At 39.2% G+C, this 27811-nt stretch overlaps 1 protein-coding gene across 2 annotated transcripts; it reads left to right on the forward strand.

Annotated features, from left to right (window-relative positions):
* Positions 1-386: 386 nt before the first annotated feature.
* Positions 387-27811, forward strand: pfdn4 (prefoldin subunit 4). 2 transcript variants are annotated; one of them, XM_020533183.2, is made up of 4 exons: positions 387-581; positions 15766-15873; positions 16950-17090; positions 26121-27811. In XM_020533183.2, exons 1-4 carry the CDS (start codon positions 558-560, stop codon positions 26250-26252), a joined length of 405 nt encoding a protein of 134 aa, XP_020388772.1. In that variant the 5' UTR covers positions 387-557; the 3' UTR covers positions 26253-27811. The 2 variants fall into 2 exon arrangements, with proteins under 2 accessions (XP_020388772.1, XP_048464554.1); XM_048608597.1 differs by lacking the exon at positions 387-581 and adding an exon at positions 672-776 and having other exon boundaries at positions 26121-27245.

Below are 27811 nucleotides of genomic sequence, written 5' to 3' on the forward strand. Positions count from 1 at the left end.
CTAATTTCTTTCCCCTTGCTGTATGTACATACATATGGAAACACCTTCTGGCTTCTCCAATTTTTTTTATATGTTTTAGAATTGATGTTATGTAATTGGAACAGTGTCCACTAAGACCAATTGTTGCTGTTGACTTCTGAATAAGGGTCCCTGGACTCGAATCGTTCATTCTGATTTCTCTCCACAGACTTGATGAGCTTTTCCAGCATTTTTTGTTTTTGTTTTCTTACTGCTGGGCCTGTGCTGTGCTGTACTGTACTGTACTGTAACTGTTCTATGTTCAAAGATGAACTGGGAACAGTTGCAATTTTATATTGGCAGAGAGCCGCGACGTGCCCTTTAAAAGCGATGATCCCTTTAAATGGAAGGTACCACATTTTTAATCCGGGTAAAGGTTGAGTTTCTCCGAGAAATTTAGCGCCGCCGGTATTTTAACGAGAGGAATGTTTTGTTTTTTTTTTGGGGAGCGGAGTGTGTGATGCACGGGGTGGTGGTAGAGATCGGGACAGGGGTCTGGACCGGTATCGGTGAACACGCGGGTGGAAGAGTCCGGAAAGATGGCAGCCACCATGAAGAAAGCGGTGAGTGTGTGTGTGAGAGAGAGAGAGTGAAAGTGTGTGAAAGGGAGGGCAAATGATACAGAAAGTGTGTGTGTGTGTGAGAGAGAGAGAGAGAGAGAGAGAAGCACGAGAGGAGAGATAGAGAAAGAATGCCCTGTACCTGCTATGGGTCCCTTTGTATTTATGTTGGGACAAGTTACGTATACACATTTGAAGGTATTATCTGATTTCTGTATATGGCAACCTGTCTGGTCGCCTCAAGGTGTAAGTGTTCCTACGGGTAGTATGTCAAATGTCAACCTATGTACAACTAAGAGTTTATCTTAAGCCTTTGAGCCCAAATGCTCTGCGGTCAGGTCCATTCGTCTTGCTGAAGCCCAACAACTGGTGCAGGGAAATCAATACGTATTTGTGCCAAATATTAGCAGCGGTGTCATCTAACTGTGAACTCAAACGTGAAAGCAAATACATTGGAGAAAAGTGATTGAAATTTACCTCTACGTGGTATTTAACTTCAACATAGCACCACAAGCCTTCGAGTCCATTCTCAATTTCTCAAACTTGTTTAGCCTATTGGACAAGTTGCAGATGACATTCAAAGCTGTTGAGTGATGCACTTTAGCAGAACGAAGAGGCAATGTTAACCAAACTATAACATTCAAAAGGGCCTTCAGGAACAGAGAGACCTGAAGGAATATGTGCTTCCAGTTTTGCCTAGCAGCGGAGCCCAGGTCTTCTGGTTATTGGCGTGGCGGCGGAGGCAGTGGTGCTGGGGGTTCCTGATTGCAGGGCAACTGTGGTCCTATCACGGGACTTGGCATCAGCAGCCCATTGGCAAGGTGGGCCTAGCAATGAACTGATGGCAACTCTGACATTGGTGGGTCTGGCACGGATGTCGTTGGTCAGCCGGCTCAGGACTTATGGTGGAGGCAATGGAATGAAGATAGACTTTCTTTCAGCTTTATCTTTTTGTTGGCACTGGGATGTGGTGACATTTGATGTTTTTCACTGTATTTTACTGTATTGTTGATTGTGGAGTACGAGGGACAATAAATCATCAATCATTCATTCATTGTTGAAAGGGGCAGGTTGGTTAAGAAGTTGGTTTTATAGATAAATAGCAAGCTGGGCTTTCAAAGTAGAGGCATCATTACAAAAGCAAGGAAATCATGATGAACCTTTACAAAATATTGGTAATAATAGAAGCTATTATTAAAGCTCTTTTATCATAGGATAAGTTCAAGTTTATCAGGCAGAGCCAACATGGGTTTGTCAAAGGGAAATCATGTTTAACCAATTTATTTGAGTTCTTTTAAGAATTATCTTAGGGTTCTTGTGCTGCAATTGTAGAATCCCTAAGTCTGAGATAGGGGCCTGGGTTCAAGTCCTACCTGCTCCAGAGGCATGTAATAACATCTCTGTATAGGTTGATTAGACAATATCTGAAGTACCAGCTCTGGATAAAGGGGAACCAGTGGAGGTATTGTACTTACATTTCCTGAAGGCATTTAATAAGATGCCACATCAAATGTTATTAGGAAAAATAAAAGCTCTTGGTGTTGGCAGTAATATATGGCATGGATAGAAGATTGGCTGGCTAACAGGAAGCAGAAAGTTACAATAAATGAGTCTTTTTCAGGGTAGCAAGATGTCACAAGTGCTGAACCAAATGGGCTGGTGCTTGGGTCTCATCTCTTTACAAGTTATATTAATGATTTGAATGAACAGATCAAAGGTATGGTAACTAAATTTACTGTTGACACAAAGGCAGGAAAGGCATTCTTCAGTGGAGTAGGCCTTCTTAGTCCAGGGCTCATATACTCCGTTTGCTTTTCTTTTTGTTTCCTTTTCCTTTTTCCCCTCGTTTTTGTTTTCCCTTTTTATTTTACTTACCTCTTGGGATGAACTCAATCATGGTAACAGCATCCATTGGTGGTGGCGAGTCGGCTCAGCAGCACGGAATTGTGTGGTGTCTTTGGAGGTGAGTTTGAGTTTCTGACAAGGTGGGCCTAGTGGTGACTCATTGCTGCTGTGGTGGAGGCGAGTTTGGGTTCCCGGCAGTGTATGCATCCAGCCCACATTCGTGGAGACGGCGGCTGCAGAGGCGAGTTGGGGCCTACTGGCTACAATCCTGATGGCGGTGGAGTTGATTTTGGGCTGGTGGTACTCGGCGGCATCAATGGCGTCTGCATTGGCAAGGTCCGTCGAGGACTTATGGCGACAAGGGCATCGGTGGAGGCAAGTTGGCGCCAAAGAGTGGCAACTTTCATTCCAGCAGCAGAAACGCAACAAAGGAGACTCATACTTTGCTACCAGGGCCATGGCCCGTAGCGGAACACTTAACAAGATGGACCGTAAAGTTGAATACCTTTTCTTTATTTCTTCATTTTTCTACTTCTTTTATATTCTATGTTTTGGTTTATTTTTCCGTAGTTTAAGATGGAGCTGGGGAGTGGTGACACTATACAACACTTTTCACTGTATTTTGTAACGACGCACATGCAACAATAAATAAATCAAATCAGAAAAGTGAATTTTGAAAAGGACATGAGCATACAAAGGGATATAGATAAGTTAAGTGAATTGGCAAAGATCTGGCAAATGGAATATAATGTGGGAAAGTACCAAAATAAACAATTTTGCAGAAATAATACAAAAGAATCATGTTATCTCAATGGTGAGAGGTTTTAGTGTTCTTAAATGCAGAGAGATCTGTGTGCCCTAGTGCATAAATTATGGAAAGTTAGTATGCAGGAACAATAAGTGATCAGGATAGCTAACAGAATGTTATATTTTATTGTGAGGGAAATTGAATCCAAGAGTGGGGAGGTTATGCTTAGTTATACAGGGCATTCCTGAGATTGCATCTTGAGTGCTTTGTACAGTACTGGTCACCGTACTTACAGAAAGATGTGAGTGCTCTGGAAGCAATTCAGAAAATATCTACTGCACCAATACCTGGAATGACGGGATTGCCTTATGAAGAAAGGCTAGGCAGACGAGGCCTATATCCTCTAGTGTTTAAATGATTCAAATGTGACATAATTGAAATGTATCAGATCCTGAGGAGATGTGAATTGGTGGAAGGGGAAACAATGTTTTCTCCTGTGGGAGCATCTAGAACTAGGGGTCATAGTTTTATTTTAAATGCCCATTTAAGATAGAAATGAGGAAAAAGAAAGGAGGTTTCTGTCTCTTTGGAAATCCCTGATAAATTATCAGGGGTATGCATGAATGTAGACTTGAGGTTAAAATCAGATTAGCCATGCTGTTATTGAATGGTGGAGCAGGCTCAAAAGCTGAGTGGCCTGCTCTTGTTCTGTGTTCATATATTGGCAGCTAGAATTGAGAAGGAGAGTCCGTTTTAGGACAGAGATGAGGTTATTGTTTTTTTCTCAGAGGATCTTTAGAACTCTGTCCCTTAACAGGTGATGAAAGGAGAGTCGTTGATTTTTTTTTAAAGCAGGAGCAGTGAGATTCTTGCTTAGGAACGTGGTGAAGGTTATCAGAGGTAAGTGGGAATGTGGCTATGAGGTTAGAATGAGAATAATCATGATGTTGCTAAATAATAGGACTGTCTCAAAGGGCTGAATGCCAATGCCTCCTTATTTGTATGCTGTTATGTACCTTATTGAGATTATTACCTTATTGAAATTTTTGCAATTGAGATATTATGTATTTTACCATTATCATTGCATTCAATTCATTGCAAGTTTATTATCTTTAAATTCTTAATGATGAACAATGAATTTGTTCATATCCACATCCGAATAGACCATTTTAAATGCTGATGTCTGCTGAACCTATTCAGTATTCCATGATCATCTTCAATGCAGACAATACGGCAGGTAAATTTCTCTGCACAAATCCTGTCTGAAACGCCACTGCCTATCCCCTCCGCCCTGAACTCTAACAACAAGTGCCAGGAGCTCATGGACTACTTTGAATTGTCTCAACCTTGGTGACCATCAGCTGTCTGCTCTGCAAGCTTCCCTTCCATGAGTCCACCTGGCCAAAACTCCATTAATATCTTTTCCCACCACCACACACCCCACCCCCCCACACACACACACGACCCTGAATGTTTGTGTTTTTTTTTTCTCGTTGCTTTCTTATCTTCTTTAGTGCCCTCACTGAGTTCACCTTGTCCATGAGATCTGTAACATAATCCAATTACCATTAAATGCTTGATTTTTAACTTCCCTCCTGGTCCCCATGTTGGCCAGCACTGTAAACTGGCCTTTTTTCTTAGTGATGTCCTTTCCTCTTTTAATATTCCTCTCCTTTAAGCATCTTGTCCCCACCCTTGACTCCAACATCTTTACAAGATATTATTCCATGTTACCGTTCCTTCTATTCAAAATTCTTGAATGAGTTTTCATTTTGAGTTTGATTTATTGTTGTGACATGCACAAGATACAATGAAAAGTGTTCTTTTCCGTGCTATGCAGGCAAATCGTACTATATAAAGTGCATCAGGTAGCAGAACAATGCAAAGTTCAATGTTACAGCCACAGTAAAGATGCCGAGAGAGAGAGGGGGAGAGATCAGAATTAACATTTGAGAGGTCCATCCAAAAGTCTGATAACAGCAGGGAGGAAGCTGTTCTTGAATCTGTTCATGTGTGTTCAAACTTTTATACCTTCAGCCCAACGGAAGAGAGTGGAAGAAAGTATAACCGGGGTGGAAGAGAGAATAAGCGGAGTGGGAGAGGTCATTGATTATCTTGGTTATTTTCCCAAGGCAGACGGAGTCAATGGATGGAACTAGTCTGTTTGATGGACTGGGCTGTGTTCACGATTCTCTAATTTCTTGTGGTCCTGTGAAGCGCCGTTTGCCATACCACGCTGTAATGCATCCTGATAGGATGCATTGTATGGTACATTTTATAAAAATTGGTAAGAGCCCTTATGGACATGCCAAATTTCCTTAGCCTCCTGAGGAAGTAGAGACTTTATTGGGCTTTCTTTACTGTCACGTTCATGTGGATGGACCAGGACCAGGACCGGAAAATGTATTATCGCCTCCCAAAGGGTGGAAAAGGTTTGGAACTTTTCCATAATTGGCAGGTGATGCTAGATCATTTGTTTAATTTAAATGTGAGATATATATAATTGTTTTGTTAACTGAAAGGTATTAAGGGATAAGGGCTAAAGGCATGTATATGGAGTTAGGCCACAGATCAACCATAATCTCATTTAATGCTGGCACAACCTCGAGGGGCTGAATGGCCTACTGCTGTAGCTATGACTGCAGTGGCTCAAGGAAGCTCATCACCACCTTCTCACAGGTGATTAGGACAGGACAATAAGTAATGGCCCTGCCAGCAATGCTCATGTCTCATGTAAACATAAAAATAATGTTCCAATCAGCTGGACTATAGTGGAGAAGCACTAGAGAAGGCCAATGTAGTCAAGCATGTCAAAACTTCAGGTCAATCAGAAGGACAAGGGGAGTGTGGATGACAAGGAGTTTCTCATTGTCAAAGCCACAACATCGGGTGTAATTTGTGACCTCGCTGAGACGCATTTTGTTACAGGGGCTGCAATGACAATTCAAAGAGATTCTAACTTTGAGCTATGAGAAAGCGGCAGGTGCTGGCATCCCATCTTTCTGCTGTCTTTGCCCTTCCAGCTAATAGAAGTTGTGGGTTTGGAAGGGACTGTCAATGAGGCGGGTGAGTTCGTTCAGAGCATTTTGTATGTGATACACATTACTGCTGCTGTGCCTCGGTTGTGGATTGGGCACCAGACAAGCTGAGACAACAAGGTGCAGGGCTGGATGAACACAGCAGGCCAATCTGCTCCTATGATGCTGCTTGGTCTGCTGTGTTCATCCAGCCCTGCACCTTGTTGTCTCGGATTCTCCAGCATCTGCAGTTCCTACTATCTCTGATTCAGTTTTAACCAGACAAGCTGGCAGCTTTATTCTGGATGATGTTGAGCTTCTTGCATTGTTGGAGCCATCCAGGCAGTGGAAAGTATTCAGTCATGCTCCTGACACTGGTGCCCTCAGGAGGTTTGTTCCTGCTGCAGACGTCACAGCCTTTGACCTGCCGTTATAGCCATAATATATTTTATGGTTGGTTCAGTTAAGTTTCTTATTAATTGTGGCCCTTCAGGATGTTGGTAGGGGAGAGATTCAGAAATAGTAATGCTGTTGAATGTCTAGGAGAGGTGGTTAGCTCACTCTTCTTGGAGATGGCCGTTGCTTGGCCCTTATGGTGTAAATGTCACTTGCCATTTATCCAACCAAGCCTAACTATTGTTCAAGTCTTGCTGCATGTGAACTTTGTTAAGATCGTAGATCATATTAATACAATGCAAGTCAAATCCTGGAGTGAAACCTAGTTTGTTATATCCAAATGTAATTTTCTTTTAAACCTTGGAGGTCAGTTACTAAATGTATTTACAAGAGGTTGTCAATTTATGTTTAACACAGAATAAAATGTTTCTTAAACAAGAAAAGTGTGATTATATTGTACAGTACTGACAAAATAAAAGGTTTGAAAGATTTCATTACAAATACAGAAAAAGATTCAAATTCATTCTCTTCCTTTTTATATTAGTGAAATCTTTACAAACATACAAACCTCGATAAGAGTTACCATCATCTCCTTTCTAAGACTCCTTGCTCAGACTCGGGCTGAACCTGCTACCACTGTTTCCCTTTTAAGTGAATTTCTGTGCAGCTGCTAGATGCTTTTATTTTTCCTTCAGATAGTATTTCTTCCTACGGTACCTGAAACAAATTGCAAACAAATCACATTTTGACTTTAACTTCAGAGCAACTACAAGTCCCCTAAACCCAGTATCCACTAATTCTTCACTTTTGGCATGCACTGTGCCCAGACTCTTCTGGATTATTTTGCCTTTCCCTGTATGTCAATGGACCCCTTTTGCTGTGCAACCATGCTTTTTTTTTACTCTATGTTGTTGCAGTGCTCTGAACTGGTTACTTCAAGGTATTAAAGCCTCATCTAAAATACATGTAAACAAAACAGACCTCCAGAAATTTTGGTAACAACCCACAAGAACACTCAATAATGGAAGTAAGCCATGTCACACCCTTCTTAACACATTAAATACAAATTAATTTTGAAGTTATACATTCTGTACATCATTGAAAGTCCCCATTTCTGTATTAATGATGGAAGGAACAAGCTTGATGAAGCAGCTGAACTATTTGGCCATAGGATGCTACCCTGAGGAGCTCCTTTAGTGATGTCTTGGCATTGAAATGATTTGCCTCCAACAACCACAATAGTCTTGCTTTGTGCTAAGTATATCTCCAGGTGGTGAAGAGTTTTTTCCCCTGAATCTCATTCACGTCGGTTTTGCTCGGACTGTTTAATGCCACACTGAATCAAATGCTGTCTTGTTATGAAGGATGTCACTCTTAGCTCCATTCTGTTTTGTTTCATCAAGTTTCATTCTTAGATATCTAATTGTATCCAGATAATGATTTGAAATGGCTTCTTTGCGTGCTTCCACAATGTTGCCTCCAGGATCTATCTTTGGTTCCCTCCCATTTCTCATCTGCATGTTGCCTCTGGATGATCTCATTTGAAGGCATAGTGTTAGTTAGTTTTCTCTCTCATTCTTTCAGCTCCTCCACTGTTGTTAAATTATGACACTGTTTATACGATGTCATGTACTGGGTAAGTGGAAATTTTATCCAAATAAAAATTGGACAATTGAAGCCGTTGCTTTTGTTTGCCACTTCAGATTCCATCCCCCTAGTTACCAACACTATCATTCTCCCTGGCTATAGCCTCATATAGCAAATAAGTCTGTTAATAATCGTGGTGTCATATTTAGATATTGTTAAAAAGAGCAACATGGTTCTGAAGCTTTTCACTTGATTTCCTCAAGATCTGTGCAAAAAATGTCAAATTCCAACCAATCATTGGGTTTGAATCTGTAAAATGAGGGTTTGATCAAAGTTCATGTTTCCATTTGACATCTGGTTTTCAAAATAATTGGTAACCTTTTCTCCCAATCATTACCAACAGGCAGAGACTTTTTTTTTTTCTTGTGTGGGAACCATAAAATATTCGTGGCACCCTTGTGTACATGATGGAAGGGGAGTTTTTGAAAGGATTGTAAAACCAAATTATGGGATACTAAAACGAAGCACCAGCTATGAAAAATCATTCATCCTCACGAAAGTATAAGAAATTAAATGTCAGAGGGCAATCTGCCCTATTAAAGTTTTTCCCTTTTATGACTGAATGTGTTTGTGAAGTTGAATTTTAAGCAAGAAACTTCATAATGCCAACTGCTAAAGAGTCTCAAACAGCACAGTCAGCTCAATTTTCTCTGGATATAATTGGGTAAACAGCAAGTTGGTAATATAGTTAGACAGGAAAGCTGATATACTGAGTGCTTATGTTTATCTGAAATTTTCTGGAAAAATATGATTGTATGAAATATCGTGATCATTTATTTTGATTCATTTATGGTATGTGAACATCACCAGCTTAGCCAGTATTTATTGACCATCCCTAGTTGCCTTTGAGAAGATAATTGTGAGTTGCCTTCTTGAACCACTACAGTTCATTTGCTTAAGGTAGACCCACGATCCCGATTAGGAATCTGCCATCGGATCCAGTGACACCGAAGAAAGAGCAATGTATTTCCACTTTAGAAAGGTGAATAGCTTGGAAGGGAACTTGCAGGTGTTGGTATTCTCATGTATCTGCTTCCCTTGTCTTTCTAGATGGAAGTGATTGTGGGTTTGGAAGGTGCTGCCTGTAGGACCATGGCGAACTTCTCCAGCACATCTTGTGGATGGTACCCACTACTGCTAATGAATGTTGGTGATGGAAGGAGTAAATATTTGTGGATGTGGTGCCTGAAATAACTTCACATAGGCCAGTATCCCATCACCAAGTCACCCTTTATTTACTCATGGAGAGTCATTGACACTGATCCAGCTCCCACAAAGCCAGCTCTTAGAGTGAACAGGAAGTCTGACACTCCTGTTTATACCTGTCAGCCAGGGACTCCTGATTAGACCAGACTTCCAATCAGGATTGGCTGACCTCATTACAGTGTCAATCACATGGGTTGTTTTAGTGTGGATGATCTCAAGCTTCTTGAGTGTTGATGGAGCTGTATTTATCCAGGAGAATGGGGATATTCCATCACACATCGACTTGTGGTTTCTTTCTGGTGGATAGGCTTTGGGGAGTCAGGTGGTGAGTTAGTCACTGCAGGATTTCTAGCTTCTGACTTGAATTAGCATCCACAATATTCATATAGCTAGTTCAGTTTCTGTTAAATCCCTGGATATTGATTGTGGAAAATTCAGTGATGTTAATGCTTTTGAATATTTATGGGTAATAATTAGTTTCTTTCTTGTTGAAAACGGTCACTTGAATGGCCATGAATGCCATTGTCTGCTTGTCAGCGCAAACCCATACGTTGTCCAGGTCTTGCTGCATTTGGACTGCTTCAGTATCTGAGAAGCTGTGAATGGTGCTGATGCAATCATCAGCAACAGTCCCCACTTCTGACCTTATGATGAAGGGATTGCCATTGAAGAAGCAGCTGAGAATGGTTTGCTTGAGACATTGCCCTGAGGAACTCCTGCGGAGATGTCCTGGAGCTGACATGATGAACCTCCCTCCAACAGCCACAGCTGTCTTCCTTTTTGCCAGATATGACTCCACGCAACAGAAAGTTTTCTCCCTGAGTCTCATTAGCTCGTTGCCTGGGCTGGAGAGATTGGATAGACTGGAGCAAAAGACACTGTGGGGAGGAGGGGTGGGAACATGTTTGAGACAGGGTAGACAGGAACAAAATTTTTCCTCTTGGTGGACAGATCAATAACCATGAGAACAGATTTAAGCTAAGGAGCAGGAGGTTTAGAGGGGATATGAGGGAAAAATAGTTATTCACCCAGAGGATGATGAGAATCTGGGACTCCATGCCCGGCATGGTGGTAGAGGCAAAAATGCTCAACGTTTAAGAAGCATTTCAATGTGTACTTCAGATGAAGAGGCATATAATGCTCTCGACCAACTGCTGGAAAATGAGATTAGAATAGTTAAGTGGTTGTTTTTAACCAGTGCAGACACGATGCGCCGAAGGGCCTTTTCCTGTGCTGTAGGCCTCCTATAACTCCACTTTTGCTAGGGTTCCTTGATGCCGCTCTTGGTCAGATGTAGCCTTTATGTGATGGGCAGTCACTTGCATCTCTGCAATTCAGCTGTTTAGTCCATACTTCAACTAAGGCCACTTTGAGGTCAGGAATTTAGTGGTCTTGGTTGAACCCAAATTGAACATCAGGTAGCAGGTTAGTACTAAGCAAGTGCTGCTTAATAGCACTGTGGATGACATCTTCCACCATTATTAATCACCAATTTTTTCAGCATATTATGAGAGCAGTTGTGAATCATCACAGATTCTGCAATTGGCATGTGTAACTCCCAATATCAGACTCTCAAAAATAATGGCATTTTGCATTTAACTTCACCATGTGCTAATTAAGCTGCTGCACTTGTACTTTGCCACACAAAGTAAAATTTATTAATTAATTGAAAAGTATCATTTTTAACAACATGCTAAATTCCTGTTGATTTGCCAAACAACCTCTCTGGCCAGGAAGTGAGCAATTAGAAGTGTGGGGAGTGAGATGGTGATTTGTTCACACCAAATTTTACCTTGTTACTTTTTCCCATTCTTTTTTTTTCTATTTAATCTTTCCTTTTTCTCCTTCTGTATCTGATTTGACATTACATTCACCCACCCTAATTTGTAACCTTTCTCAATTAATCCCTCTTACTTGAGCTTTAAATCTCATTAGGTAAGGAGATCCAGTATTTGACCTGTCATTCACCAGATGCCAGTTTACCTGTTGTCCTCTCTTTGCTTTTATCAACTTGCACTTCCTGAAACTCTGGGTAAAATATCTTCTGAGCTGAAGAGTACAGTAGCAAGTCTAACTGAGCATTCGTGCCATGAATTGCGTTGCACCAACAATTTTTTTTAGTGAGAGATGATTTTAGTTCTAAAGATCAAAACCTAAAATCAGTATAAGTAGAGATGAGGCATAGAAAAGGTAATAAGTCACTTGTGGCAGTTGTTTCTAGGTCCTGTGATGGAATCCTCTGTTTTTGATCCTACATGTTTGATTGCTGGTATTAATAGAATAAACAGTTTCAAGTGTTGCTGTTCAGTTATACCTAGCAACAGAAAGGGGCTTCTTGCACAGTTTTCTACTCATGTAGTTTTGGAGCTTGCTGAAGTGGAGTTTAAAGATACAAACAGTGAGTGAGAGAATGAAGCAGACTCCATGTGAGGAGTGCTGCACTTAAGTGTATTGCTGGACACCTGAACTTCACAGATTCTCCATAGGGGAATTCAGTGAAGAGTCAAGAGAAGCTGGATGGCTCTGTACTGTTAGAACTCAAAATAGTAGTATTGATTGGTAGCTTATTGTTAGAATAAAGGCAAAATACTGTGGATGCTGGAAATTGAAACAAACACAGAGAATACTGGACAAAGTCAGCAGATTTGGCAACATGTGTGAAGAGAGAAACAGAGGTAATGGTATGTGTCAGGTATGATTGTTCTTCAGCACTGAGACATGACAAATATGAGACTGAACTGTTGTTTTGTCAGTAAATACTGACAAGTCTGCAATGCAGTATATTGATTTGCACCTTCAAACTTTCTTTCACTTGGAATATATAATTGCTCCTCTATTTACAGTAGGCATACAAGTCAATAATCTTAGAGAAATCATAGAGTCATAAAGTAATACTGCATAGAAACAGGCCCTTTGGCCCAACTGGTTCATGCTGACCATGGTGCCCACTCAGTTGTTCAAATGCGGGTAATTGGATCAATATCCCTCGAAACCCTTCCCATCCATGTATCTATCCAAATGATTTTTAAGCTTTGCTATTGTACCTGCCTGTGCCACGTTCTCTGACAGCCTGTTCCATATATGCACCACTGTCTCTGAGTGAAGAAGTTGCCCCTCAGGTCCTTCTTACATCTTTGCCATCTGACCTTCAACCTACGCCCTCTAGTTTTCAATTTCCCATCCCTGGGGAAAAAGACTATATGCATTCATCATCCTATCTATGCCCTTCATGATTTTATAGATCTCAATAAGATCACTCCTCTTTCTCCTCCATTTTAAGGAATAAAGTCCTGTCCTGTCCAACCTCTCCCTTTAACTCAGGCCAACTAGTCCTGGCTACATCCTCGTAAATGTTCTTTGAACACTTTCCAGTTTAACTATGTCTTTCCTATAACAGGGTGACCAAACCTGTACACAATACGTGTGGCCTCACCGACAACTTATACGACTGTAACATAACGTCCCAATTCCTATACTCAGTGCCTCGACCAGTGAAGACCAGCATGCTGAATGCCTTCTTCAACACCCTGTCCATCTGTGACACTGCTTTCGACAAACTATGTATTTGTATTCCTAGGTCCCTCTGTTCACAACACTCCTCAGGAAATTACCATTTACTGTATAAGTCCTCCCTTGGTTTGACTTTCCAAAGTGTAACACCTCATACTTATCTGTATTGAATTGCATTTGCCAATCCTTAGCCCACTTCTCCATCTGATTAAGATCTGTCTGTAATTTTTGATAGCCTTCTTCGCTATCAACGATACCTCCTAATTTTGTATCATCTGCAAACTGACTAATCATGCCATGTACATTCACATCAGATCATTTATGTAAATAACAAGTAACAAAGGTCCCAGCGCTGACGCCTGTGGCACACCACTAGTCACAGGCCTCCAATCTGAGAAACAACCTTTAACCATCACTCTCTGCTTCCTACCATCAAGCCAATTTTGAATCTAATTAGTTAGCTCTCCCTGGATCCCATGCGACCGAACTTTCATGACTAGCCTGCTTTCCGAGACCTGTTGAAGGCTTTACTAAAGTCCATATAGACAACATCCACTGCCCGACCCTCATCTGTCCTCTTAGTTACCTTTTTGAAAAACTCCAGAAGATTTTTCAGACCTGACTTCCCACATGCAAATCCATGCTGACTATCCCTGATCAGACCTTGACTATCTAAATGTTGGTTGATCCTTTTCCTCAGTATCTCCTCCAATAGCTTGCCTACCACTGATGTCAAGCTCACTGGCCTGTAGTTTCCTGGCTTGTCTTTGCTACTTTTTAAACAATGGAACAACAGTAGCCACCCTCCAGTCTTCTGGAACTTCACCAGTGGCTAAAAATGAAGCAAAAATCTCTGCAAGGGCCTCTGCAATTTCTTCCCTAGCCTCCCACAATATCCGAAGATGGGCTTGATCAGGCCCAGGGGATTTATCCACCTTAATGCACTTTAAGGCTGCAAACACCTCCTCTTTTGTAATGTGTATGCAGTCCAAAACATCCCTACTTGTTTCGCTTACTTCCTTAGTATCCATGATTCTCTCCTCAGTAAACACTGAAGAGAAGTATTCATTAAAAAGCTCCCCCATCTCCTGCGGCTCCACATATAGACGGCCATTCTGATTGTAAGGGGACCTATGCTCTCCCTAGCCACCTTTTTACTCTTAATATGGCTGTAGAACCTTTTGGGATTATCTTTAACCTTATCTGCCAGATCCATCTCATTACCCTTTTTGCTCTTCTGATTTCCTCATAAGTGTGTTCCTCCTAGTGATTCACTTGAGGCTGATAGCTTAACTGCAATGTATGCCTTCTTCTTTCCTGATCAGAACCTCAATATCCCTCATTAGCCACTGATCCCTCAACCTGTCTGCTTTTCCCTTCACCCTAACAGGGACATACTGTCCCTGGACTCTTGAAGTCACCCTTTTAAAAGCCTCCCATTTGCCAGTCATTCCTTTTCCTTCAAACAGACTCACCCAATCAACCCCTGCTAGATCCTACCTAATGGCCCCAAAATTGGCCCTGTTCCAGTTTAGCACCTTAACCTTAATCATGTTCATTATGTGTTTCATTTTAAAACTTTTAAGCAGGGTGGACTTTGTTAAAGGAAATATATACTTAAGGTGCATGCCAGAGCTGTAATGCCATTGCTAATTTACAAAGAGGGTACATTTTGTAACAATGTCTGACCGCTTGCGTGTGACATGTGGTTTTTCTTGGGCGTGGGGCTGGGGAATAGTGAAGTGCAGCAGAGTGTTACTGTTGCAGTTAATGAAGTATGTTACTGGGTATTATGTAGGCAGTTTCATGAACTTCAAAATCGGAACATCATTTTTCATTTCCAAGTCTCCGATCAAGAATGTGTAAGCTCTTGTTGGTGATTTAGAGCGCAGAACCTTATCACTCAATGCCTGGCTGAGCAGTAAGAATGTTAGTTTGTAAACCAATACAGCTGTGATTTATTTTTCCGATTTTCTGGCTTTAAATTAATGCTTTCCAGTTGCAGTAGCTAACTTTTTGTACATAGTTCTCTAGTTTTGCAATGATTTAGATTTAATTTTTAAGTTTTAGATTTAATTGTATGCATTATATTCAGAAAGCTGATTTACTGTCTCATTCACAGAGAAATCAACTGGAATCAGTGAAATTTCCATTATCTACACTCATAATTATCTACTTTCTTCAATAGCCATACTGAAGGATAAAATCTCCTGCATGAAACATTCTGTCGTTGTGTGGCTTGCAAGCACTATTCTCTTGTCTGAAATAATCAAAGATTAAGAAAAATTCAATTGAATTTGTAAAATAAATGTTTGTAATTATGCTGTACTTGCTCTTGTCTTCAATGCTGTGCTTAGTGCGGACGAAGTCTGTCTACAAAATCAAGGGGCTGTTGGTTACCTGTCAATTTCCACTTTTCACTAGAGTGACTCACTTCGTCTATAGTGAGCCATTGGACATTCGTCTGATTCAACTCGCTATGATACACAAACATGTTAGTTTTCAGCTTTTGAAATTGTGTTTTTTTTTCTGATTAAAGAAAGTTTTAGTGAAATGCTTTCATTGAGTGTAGTGTTTACTGTGCACAGTTTATACAATATAAAGAACAGGAATCTAGCACTTTGCTATTAATATACATTAGATCTACCCATCTATTTGTTTGCTTTGTGATCCTACTTGACAGATGTTACTGAGAAAACATTACATTGTGTGATTTAGATCTCTGATTGTTTTAAATTTGGAATCAGTTTGTATATACATAAATACATGAAAAATGTGTTTATTTTGATCATAAATATTATTTATATTTGTTTTATAGGCAGTAGAAGATGTTAATGTTACCTTTGAAGACCAACAGAAAATTAATAAGTTTGCAAGAAATAATAATAGGCTTATAGAGCTTAAAGAAGAAATAGAACTGAAAAAGGTAAATGCAGAGTATTATGCAAAGAATATGGTTTGTAGAGAATTTGTTATTTTAATATATTAAAAGCTGTAACTGCATATGTGTACTGAATCTAGGATTGTCCTCAAACAGATTAACTCTGAGTAGTTTACCACAAGAAGAGCAAGTTGTATTCATGTTGTGCCTTTATGGTATATTGTCCCAAAAGCTCATCAGAGGAGTTTTTAAAGTTCTACGTTGGTCCACAAAATACCTTATTATGTAAGGTGGCCAAAAGGCACAGACAAAGAAGTAATTTTTGAGATTTTGAAGGTGGAAAGAAAGGCTGAGATATAATGATTTAAAATTAGGAATGTGCAAGAGGTCAGAATTACAGCAGTAAGGTATTTCGAAGAGTTGCAAAGATGGGGAGAAGGAGGGCTGTAGAAGAAAAGGTATCTTAAAGCTGAGGCATTGCTTAACTCGGAGCCAGTCTAGATCAGTGAGCGCAAAAGTGATGGTCCATGATTTGGTACAAGTGGGACATGGCTGCAGAATCTTGGATAACCTTAAGTTTAAAGAGAGTAGAAGATGGGAAGCTAGGTGTGGATTAGGATAGTCAAGTTTGGAGGTAACAAAGGCAACACAGGTAAGGAACGCGGTAGCATATGTGTTCAAGAAGGGACAAAGTTGAACAGTGTGTGGAGGTGGAAGTAAGTGGTTTTATTGATGGCATGAATATGAAGTTGTATATACATGAATTTGACTGCAGTGATCTTTAGCTTTCTAGCTTCAAATAAACATTCTATTCAATAAAACAACCATTCATTTGAGTAACCTACCCTTACTGAATGCTTTAATAGTATGTTACTCTACATTGGAATTAAGTGTGTAAGGATTCACAAAAAAATGACCTTTACTTACTTTGTGAATCTTATTTTAAGGTTTTGAAGAACCTTATGTTCCAACAAGCCAAAGATGAATGCATCAAAACTACTCTGGAAATGTTCCTTTTAAATTTAGTTGTTAGAGCAAATAGATAAATACTTCATTGTTCACAGTTATGAATGATTTATTTGATAAATGTGACTGATCCTTTTGTATGTGATTCAACTTAGAAACAGTTACAGAACTTAGAAGATGCCTCTGATGATATAATGATGCTTGATGAAGATACAATGCTGGTGCCTTACCAAATCGGAGAGGTTTTTATTAGCCACTCCCAGGATGAGACACAGGAGATGCTAGAAGCAGCAAAGGTAATAAATGTCTTGGCTTGATGCTTGCTTCAAATGTTGCAATTCACCAGTGAATAATTGCACTTAGACTGGTTATACTTCTACTACATGTAGTTAGTATGAATCAATACTTTGTAAGATTGCAAAAGCCGAGCCCTTGCCATCACACAGTTAAAGTTGTAAAGCCGTGTTACTGATTTCAAGCTTGTCAAACATTTCTTGTTAACCTTGAGTTGCCATGAAAAATTTTTCAAATGTCTTGAATAGAACATGTAGGTGCTGCCAAGTTGTTAATTTGAATTGTGTGTTAGGTTAAAAATGAAGAAGGATTTGCATTATCATTTTCCCAAACTTCTCACGTGATTCCTATATAATTACTTAACAGTAGCTGATGCATTATAAATTATGTAGGAAAACATACAGCAATGAGATGAATGACCAGTTAAGTGTTTTTTTTTGTGTTGGTATTAATTAAAGGAGATAGATCGATCAGAAGCATTCGGTTGCACCATAGAATCTTCTGTTTCCAACTAAACTAGAGAAAAAGGTTTGCGTTTACCATTTTTTTTTCCTACAAAACAGCACACACTCAGGTTTGCACTGGTTAGTCAACTTGTCTTTTGTACAAAAATAAGTTCCAGCAAGACAAGATTAGAAAGATTATAAATGGAGCAGAAAGTAACGATGTGGCATGGACTAATGTTTGTTTTTAAAAAAAGGGCTCTAAATATCTTTGTTGCTGTTAAGCTAACTCTTTGTGTAATGTAGAATAACCAGATTTCTAACCCAATGCTGACGTTTAATGTGGGTAACTTTCCAGAGCAGTTATTTCCATGTTTTTTGTCATACATGGAAGTTAGGTAGGCATTCTTCTCTTGGAGGTCTGTATGATTTGGAGAAGGTGGGTTCCTTATTTTTGTAAACTTATCAAAATAAACCTTCATTTCCATTTCATCCATAACTTGATATTGAATTGATCAGAATTGGAGGAGGAAAATGATGAAAATAGTGAAATAGGTTACTGGATACAGCATAGTCGCCATTACCAGTATGGGTTGACATAAATTCTATGCTGCCTTGCTCTCCTCTGCCTTAATTGCCCATTTCTGCCACTACAAGATCCTTTGACGGATCTTCATGGTCTTTAATACCAGCTGTTTTCTTAAACCTCTTGTCTGGACAACAATCAACTCTAGCAGAAAGTGCAAGGATCAGAGATTTGTTAACATCAACAAGATAAACCATCCATTCAGTCAGTTCCACTGCCCCCTTCTATTTTGCCCAACAAGTTGAATCTTCCCTGGGTCTCTCTCTAAATCCTCATCTTGTGATCCTGTTGAAATTCCATTCTCCACTGCTGTACACTCTTTGCTCCTGTACCCTTTATACCGCTCAGTATATAGTTGACCACACCATCGTCCTGTTCAGTTATATTACCCTGGCTTTCTTTAACTCTTGCCTAATCAATTATGGTAAAATCATTTCTAGCAGAATCTTTTTCTTTGAATAGACTTTTCTCGAGTGACCCAAAGATCAATCCTTGACCTGTACTCCTCGTTCACATGCTTCTCCTTGGTGGTGTCTTCCAAAGACATGGTATTCAAACTTACATAAGCTGACAGTACCTACCTGGACTTCTCTTTTTCTAATGTCCGTCATTCCACAACTATTTGCACTGTGTCTGTCTGTTTGTTTGTATATCTGTTATTTGAGCTTTGGATTAGCTATACCATCCTCCCTCCAGTTAAACACTCCTGCCACATAATTGTACCTTACCGCTAGCTCTATTTCCTTCCCAGTCACTGTGTCCAAATGACAGTCTACAACCTTCTGATCCTATTTGACCCAGAGTTGAGATTCTAAACCCATATACTGTCCCTCGTAATTCTTGTGCCCATCTTTGTACTTACCCAGCCCATCTGTTAATGAAACCCTTGTCAATGTCCTTCATTCCAGACTTGATAACTGCAGTAATTTCCTGGTAGGCCACCCATTCTCTATTATTTTTTACAAAACTCTGCTACAGGTTCAGTCCACCCATTGCCTGTTGACCTACATTAACTCCTCATCTTCCAAAGCCTCATCCTCAACTCTTATCCTTGAATTAAATCTATCGGGTTGCTCCTCTTTATCTCTGTGACCACCTCAGAAAGTCTTGTTGAATGTTTCATCCATTGGACAAGCCTGTTATTATAGTCCTCATTCATTCCCTTCATTCTCCACTAGTAACTTATGCTTACAGGTATCTAAGGCCTGCATTTTTCAATTCATTCCCTCTGCCTCTCCACTTCTTATATTTTTCCTTTTGAAATCATCTTCAGACCCAACATCTTTGATCAAGCTTTTTGTCACCTGGAACATATGAATTAGGAACAGGAGTAAGTCATTTAGCCCCTTGAGTTGCTCAGCCATTCACTAAGATCATGGCTGATCTGATTGTAACCTCTACCTCAAGCCTACACTAATTAAATTTTCACTGCATTGCTTAGTAAGAATCTATCCACCGCTGCCTTAAAAATATTCAAGGATGCTGCTTCCATTATCTTTCCAGGAAAAGGGTTCCAACATCTCGCAAAACTCTGCAAAAGATCTTGCCTGATGTATTTTAAATGAGGACCCCTATTTCTAGGTTTTCCCATAAAAGGAAACATCCTTTCCACATTTACCATGTCAGAACAACACAAGATCTTGTATGTTTAAATCAAGTTCTGTCTTGTATCTTTTGGAGTTTAAAAGAATAAGTTTACCTTATCCAACTATTCCTCAAAATACAAACCACTCATTCCAGTTATTAGTCTGATAAACCTTCTCTGAATTGCCTCCAACATATTTATATCCTTCCTTAAATAAGATGACCAACACTGTGCATTGTATACCAGATACCATCTCTCCAGTGCCCTGTACAAAATAACCTCCATAATTTTGTATTTAATTCCCATCCCAATAAATGTTAACATTCTATTGGTCTTAAATGCTTGCTGGAGCTGCGTACTAAACCTTTGTGCTTCATGCATTTGGATACTCGCATCTCTCTGCATCCCAGAGTTCTGTAATCTCTCACTATTTAAATAATGTGCTTCAGTTTTATTATTCTTACTATTAGACTTGTAATTTACTCTTCCTATTAAACTTATTATTCAGTTTTATTATAATTCTTACCAAGATGGACAATTATACATTCTCGCAGACTATACTCACTTGCCACATCATTGCCCACTCGTTTAACCTATCTACGTTTTTTTTGTACTGCATGTATTTCCTCTTCGCCTTCTCTTTATAACAGCAAATTTGGCAACCAATCCTCTGTCCCATCATCTAAGTTGTTTATATACATTTTAAATAGTTGAAGTTCCATCACCAATCCCTTGCCACATGACTTGTTACATCTTACCAACCTGAAAAATACCCATTTTCTGCCTACTCTTTGCTTCTTGTTAGCCAGCTGAATCTTCTGTCCATGCCAATTTTCTACCCTCTACACCATTAGCTTTTATTTTCCGCAAGATCTTTTAATTTAGCACCTTCCTTATGAAATGCCTTCTGGAATTGTAAGTACAGTACATCTACTGATTTTCCCTTTATCCATTACCTCCTCAAAGGACTGTAATGGATTGGTCAGACATGATTTGCCTGCCCCAAAATCATGTTGACTCAACCTGGTTACCTTGAACTCAACTATGTGTTCTGCTATAACCTTCTTAGTTATAATAATTTCTTATGTTTTCCCAATGATAGATGTTAAACTAAGTGGCCTGTTTCCTGAATGCCTCTCTTTTTGAATAAAGGAATTACTTTTATACCTTCCATTCTACTAGGACAGGCATTGAATCAAGAGAGTTTTGAAAAATTAAAACCAGCACATCAATTTTCTCACCAGTATCTTTTAAGACCTTAGGAGGACATCCACCAGGACCAGGGCACTTGTCAGCCTGAAGCTTTAACAATTTTCTTACTATCACTTATTGGTGAACTTCCTGAGTTGCTCCCTCTCTTCCATTTCTTGAATCCTTTATATTGAAAACCACTGCAAAATAATTGTTCGGTTCTTCTGCCATTTTTTATTTTGTATAATTAATTTTTGTCAGACTGATATTCACTTTGTTAACTCTTTTTTTTTTTCTCCATTTAAATAATTATTGAGCTCTTTTACTATTTTTTTTAATTTTTCTATCTTTCTCTTGTACTTTTATTTTTACTTCCACATTAATATTTTGGGAAATTTTTGGACAGACGATTAACAAAAAAAAACTTCTGACCTGCCACCTAGCTTTGCACAGTTAAATGCTTTTTCTTTTATGTTGATAGTATCTTTAACATCTCTAGTTAATCATGGATGGTGGACCCGTTCCTTGGAAATTTTATTACTCATTGGAATGTATCTCTTCTGTGTGTTCTGAAAATTCCCTTGTATGTCAGCCACTGCATCCCTGTTGACCTATCCTTTACCTCATTAACCTAATCTGCTTTCATTGCATCACAATTCCTCCTCTAAAAGGAAATAGTCTCGGACCCACTCCCCTTTCCCTTAAACTGAATGCAAAATTCAATCTTGTTATGGTTGTTGCTACCTGAGGGTGCTTTTCCTATGTCAATCTTCCTCTGAGACTCGTTCTGTTTATCTGTTTATATGTCTATAAAGTGCCAGGAGATGCATTTGTGCTGAAAAAGAAGAAAATTGCCAATTGTTACAATATATGATTCACCAATTTCATAATTGGCCTGAACATAAGAATGAGGAGCTAGAGTGGGCTATTCACCTCCTCAAAACTGCTGAGCTATTCCGTTAGATCATAGCTGATCTTATTGTGCTCTGAACTCCGCCAAATTGTATTCCTTCATAATCTTGACTTTCTTGTTGATCAAAAACCTTTCTAACTCAACCCTGAAAATATTCAATGACTTAAATTCTACCACACTGGAGCAGATAATTTGAAAAATGAATGACATTCAGAAAAAAAAAAATTATCTTAATTCTAAATGAAAGATCCCAGTTCTAGACTCCCTCACAAATGGAAGCATCCTTTCTGCATCTGCTGTGTCAAATCCCCTCAGGATCTTGCATGTTTCAATCAGATCATCTCTTATTCTAAACTTGAAATCATACATTTCCTGCCAAAGAAGGCAAGTTCACGTTTTCCCACATTTAAATTCCATCTACAAATTTTTTTGCCTCATCGTTTAACCTACCACTTCGCCTAAGAAAAGAAATGCTGTTGAAGCTTTCTGCCTTGCTCTCAATGGGACAAAATCACAAGAATACAAGTCTGAAAGAGAACAGCAAGTTGTATTACATGAGAAGAGTATGCTGATTGGTTGGCAAGTGGATGCTGATTGGTCGTGGTGTTCCTGAGCAGAATGCTCCAGGCATCAATTAAATCTAAATTCAAGCCAAGCAGGTTGACTGGTTAAGGCATTGCCTTAGGGAAATGCACCAGGGATTGGTTGTCCTCAAGCTCTTGCTTAGTTCAAAAAGTGTGCAATGTGACATCAGTCTTCTGACCTAGCGCTAATGCTTGTAGAGTTGTATGCTTTCCTTTCAATTTGATGCTATCCTCAATTTCCTTAGACAGCCACAGATGGTGTATTCTTCTCATGGCGTTCCCTTCTTTATGGATTGTATCTTTGCTGCATATTTTGAAATATTTTCTGAAATGTCTGCCAGTGCTCCACTGATTTTTTAAAAAAAAAAGAACCTTTAGAACTTCACAAACATACAATTAGGGAGTAAGGAAGAAATAGCAAATTACTTGGACATTACTTGCATGGTGGACAATGGGGAACCTCTGAATGTAGTGTATCTGGATTTCCAGAAGGCATTTGACAAGGTGCCACACCAAAGGATGCTACATAAGATAAAGTTGCACGGTATCACAGATAATGTATTGGCATGGATAGAGGATTGGTTGACTACTAGAAAGCAAAGAGTAGGGGTAAATGGGTATTTTTCTGGTTGGCGGTCAGTGGCTAGTGTTGTGCCTCAGGGATCAGTGTTGGGACCGCAATTGTTTACAATTTACATAGATGATTTGAAGTTGGGAACTAAGTGTGGTGTGTCAAAATTTGGAGATGATACTAAGATGAGTTGTAGAGCAAAGTGTGCAGAAGACACTGAAAGTCTGCAGAGGGATATAGATAGTTAAAGTGAGTGGGCAAAGGTCTGGCAGATGGAGTACAATGTCGATAAGTGTGAGGTCATCCATTTTGGTAGGAATAACAGGAAAATGGACAATGTTTTAAATGGTAAAATATTGCAGCACGCTGCTGTGCAGAGGGACTTGGGTGTCCTTGTGCATGAATTGCTAAAAGTAGGATTGCAGGTGCAGCAGGTAATTAAAAAGGCAAAATGGAATTTTGTCTGCCATTGCTAGAGGGATGGAGTTTAAAAACAGGGAGGCTATGCTGCAGCTGTATAGGATCCTGGTGAGGCCACACCTGGAGTACTGTGTGCAGTTTTGGTCTCCTTACTTGAGAAGGGATATACTACCACTGGAGGGCATGCAGAGGAGATTCACTCGGTTGATTCTAGAGTTGAGAGGGTTGGCTTATGAGGAGAGACTGAGTCGACTGGGATTATACTCTTTGGAATTCAGAAGAATGAGGGGAGATCTTATAGAAACATATAAGATTATGAAGGGAATAGATAAGGTGGAGGCAGGGAGGCTGTTTCCCCTAGCAAGTGAAACTAGGACTAGGGGGCATAGCCTCAAAATAAAGGGAAGCAGATGTAGGACTGAGGTCAGGAGGAACTTCTTCACCCAAAGGGTTGTGAATCTGTGGAATTCTCTGCCCAGTGAAGCGGTTGAAGCTACCTCGCTGAATGTGTTTAAGGCAAGGCTAGATAAATTTTTGAACAGTAAAGGAGTTGAAGGTTATGGTGTGTGGGCGGTTAAGTGGAACTGAGTCTCAAAAAGATCAGCCATGATCTTATTAAATGGCGGGACAGGCTCGAGGGGCCAGATGGCCTACTCCTGCTCCGAGTTCTTATGTTCTTATGTATTCAGCTATTCAGCCCCTCAAGCCTGCTCCGTCATTTAATAAGACCATGGCTGTTTGTTTTGAATCCCACATTCCCACAAACCACTGATAACCTTTTGATTACATTTCCAAACACGAATTAATTTGCCTCCATCTTAAAAATATTCGATGACCACGCTTCCATTGCCTTTCTAGGCAGAGAGATCTAAAGTTGCACAATCTGCTGAGAGAAAAGAATTCTCATCTCTTCCTAACAGACAGATCCCTAATTTTTAAATAGTCACCCCTAGTTCTGGACTCACCCACATGAGGAAACATCCTTTCTACATCCACCAGTGAAGACCACTCAGAATCTATACACTTCAATCAAGTCACAACTTGCTCTTCCAAACCCTGTATTTCCAATCTGTCTTCCTAAGGCAATCTGCTCATTTCAGATATCAATCTGGTGAGCTTTCCTACACCTTTACATCCATCTTTAAATAAGGAACACAGTACTTCAGATGTAGTCCTCCAATGCCCTGCATAATTGAAACATAATATCCTTATTCTTGCGTTCAAGTCATCATGTAATAAAGGATAGCATTTCCATTAGCCTTAGTTACTAGTTGTACTTGCATACAACTTTCTTTGACTCATACACTGAAACACCTTAACATTTTATCACCCTACACCTCAGAATGCTGCATTCAAGCTCCATTTAAGTAATGAGAGACAACAAGGTGCAGAGCTGGATGAACACAGTAGGCCAAGCAGCATCATAGGAGCAGAAAGGCTGACGTTTCGGGCCTCGCCCCTTCCTGAAACGTCAGCCTTTCTACTCCTATGGTGCTGCTTGGCCTGCTGTGTTCATCCAGCTCTGGACCTTGTTGTCTTGGATTCTCCAGCATCTGCAGTTCCTACTATCTCATCTCCATTTAAGTAATACTTCTTTTTAATTTCTACTGACCAAAGTGAACAACTTCACAGTTTCCTTCATTATACTCCATTTTCAAATTTTTTGCCCACTCACTCAACCTATCTACATCAGTCTACAACCTCCTCATAACATAATTTATTGCCTATCTTTGTTTTCTGCAAAGTTAACTACTATGCATTCACTCTCTCATCTAACTCTTTGATCTAAATGATAAAAGGTTGAGGTACCAGCAGATCCTGGGACTCCACGTGTCACATTCTGCCAGACAGAAAACAACCTGTTAATCATGCTGTCATTTTTTTTTGGCCAGCCAGCCCATCTTCTATCCATGTTAAAACACACTGCCCCCTACACCATGAACTCCTCCTTATGCCATACTTTGTTCAAAGCCTTCTGAAAAATAGGGTTCAACTACAGATACCCCTTTATTCACAGTGCATGTTACTCCTACAATGAACTCCAATAAATTGGTTAAAAAAGATTGAATTGGAAAACCATCACCAATGCAACTATTACCTGATTAGCCACCCCTTTTAAGACATTTGGATGAAGTCCATCAGTACCCAGGACTTGTCAGCCAGCAGCTCCATCAGTGCTTTCATAGTGATCGCAATTCACCAAATTCTTCTCTCCCTTCCACAGTCTCTCTAATTCACAGCAATTACTGGAGAGTCAACTCTGCCTTCACATCTTTTGCAATGTTCACTTTTAACTGAGGCATCAGGAATGCAGACATTTAAAATGGAAATAGATGAGAGAGAGTGCATACAAGTCTAAATATTTTAATCATATTTTACCTCCAAAGGTTTTGTGAACTCTACCAACTTTTATCTTCGCAATGGTAATCTAATGCATTGGCTTCTTCACTTTTGGATTGCTACTTCTTGATTTTGCAAGTGACTTACATTGCCTTTTATCCCTCTGTCCATCTCACTTTCAAACTGTGTCATGAAAGACATGACTGTGATGACATTTTCCCCATTGTGGATGCAAAGTGACTCAAACAAATATGCCATTGGGAACTCTGGCTTTATTTAAACCATTAAAATAATCTCAAGTTTTGAGGCCAAAATTAATTAGTATAATTTTTAATTAATGATCATTTTAATTTTCTTGATTGCTTGTACCTTGATATGACTTTAAACTTTATTTTTCAGCAAAGTTTCCAAGATGAGATCCATGCTTTGCAGACCCGTGTGGAGACAATTCAACAGGTGTTATCGGATCTTAAAATCCAACTCTATGCAAAATTCGGAAACAACATTAACCTCGAAGCTGATGACAACTGAACTGTTTGTTTATTTTCACCTGTCACATTTCACTTGATTAAATGATTTAACTTTTGCAAAAAAAAAGTCATCACTTTGTTCATGATTTTTGAATGGAATTTTAAGATTTTTGACCTGCAGCTCCACTTATTTGATGAAAACGTTATTTTATACATGCTTGAATTCGTTATTTATTTGTTATGGTGGAGCCACATTCTGATTTTTTGAATTTTCTGTAAAATATTCAGCTTTTAAATCTCTAATTAGGTAATCTTTTTAAGTTAATGTTTAGCATTCAAATGAATAATGTGACTGTCCCAATATGATACAACAATATCTATTCGGATTGACTTGCATAATCCACCTTCCCAATAAAACAGTTAAACTTGCACAAATATGTTGGTTTTAACATTGATTAAATTTAACCTTATGCATTATAATAATGTAATCAAATTTAAATTTTATATTTTATACAATTTTGGAAGTAGAGATTTTCTTATTATTGGAATCTCTGAATATTGCTAAATAATCAGCTAGCATTTTGAGGGGCAGCATATAGAAGTGTGTGTGGGATTGCACAACTAGTCAAATTAAAAATGTTGTTTGGTTTTCTTTCATTTTACAAGGCTGTTACTCCAGGATCCTTCAAAACTGACACTGGGTGTATAAATAAATACTGCTTTCATAGGTAACTACACTTTCAGGCCTTGTTAGCAAAATTGAAACCCAGAGATCAAAAAGGGAAGCGACATTTTGCATTTACACAAAACAAACTGCATAGTGGTGAATGGTTGTTTGTTTTTCACACTGGAAATATATGCACAGTGATGTCTCCTTGAGTTGCTGTTAGGATTACTGTTCTTTCTGTTACATATTGATGACTGCATTTGGATATGTGAGGCATGATTTCAAAGGATGCAAATGAAACGATGACGATAGCAACAGACTTCAAGAGGATTTAGACAAACTGATTGCATTAAATGGCATCTAATTTCAAACAGAGAAACGATCCATCCTGGTAGGAAGATTTTTAATGTACAAATTTTAATGGTGTGCAGGAATATACATATCTTTGGATGAAGTACACATCTTCAATGTACAGGTTGACGAGGCTGTTTTGTTTTCAAAAAGAGAAAAATTAATCATTGGCTTTACTGAAGGCATAATCTACAAAAGCAAACAAATTATAGTAAACCTGTTTTAAACCTGGATCAGAGAGTGATCTACTTACAATAAAATTAATGTAATAAGTTATTGACAACATATTTTAATGTAGTCGGGACCTCAGCAGCTTACACTTCAAAATTAACCAATTGTTTGTAGCCACTTATTCCTGATAAACTCAGCAGCCAATCTGCACGGAACAAGATTTCTCAGAAAAATGAGATGAATTCTATGCGTATCTTTTTTTTGTTGGTGTTAAATAAGGGGTAAATGTTGCAATGGATTTTGGGGAAAATGCACCAGCATCGCTTTGCTCAGTGCTTTGGATCCTTTAAATTCATGAGAGAGTCAATTAATACCTCACCTTAAGATTGCCTTAAGATCTGCATTGAAGAAAATAAAATGCTTGAATTGGA

The sequence above is a fragment of the Rhincodon typus genome, chromosome 19 (assembly GCF_021869965.1).
Source record: "Rhincodon typus isolate 14 chromosome 19, sRhiTyp1.1, whole genome shotgun sequence".
NCBI lineage: Eukaryota > Metazoa > Chordata > Chondrichthyes > Orectolobiformes > Rhincodontidae > Rhincodon > Rhincodon typus.

Coding starts and splice junctions, on each gene's coding strand:
- pfdn4 (XM_048608597.1), top strand. CDS start 726: ATGGGTCCCTTTGTATTTATGTTGGGACAAGTTACGTATACACATTTG. Junction 15,874..16,949: donor AAGAAATAGAACTGAAAAAG/GTAAATGCAGAG, acceptor GATTCAACTTAG/AAACAGTTACAGAACTTAGA. Junction 17,091..26,120: donor AGATGCTAGAAGCAGCAAAG/GTAATAAATGTC, acceptor TTTATTTTTCAG/CAAAGTTTCCAAGATGAGAT.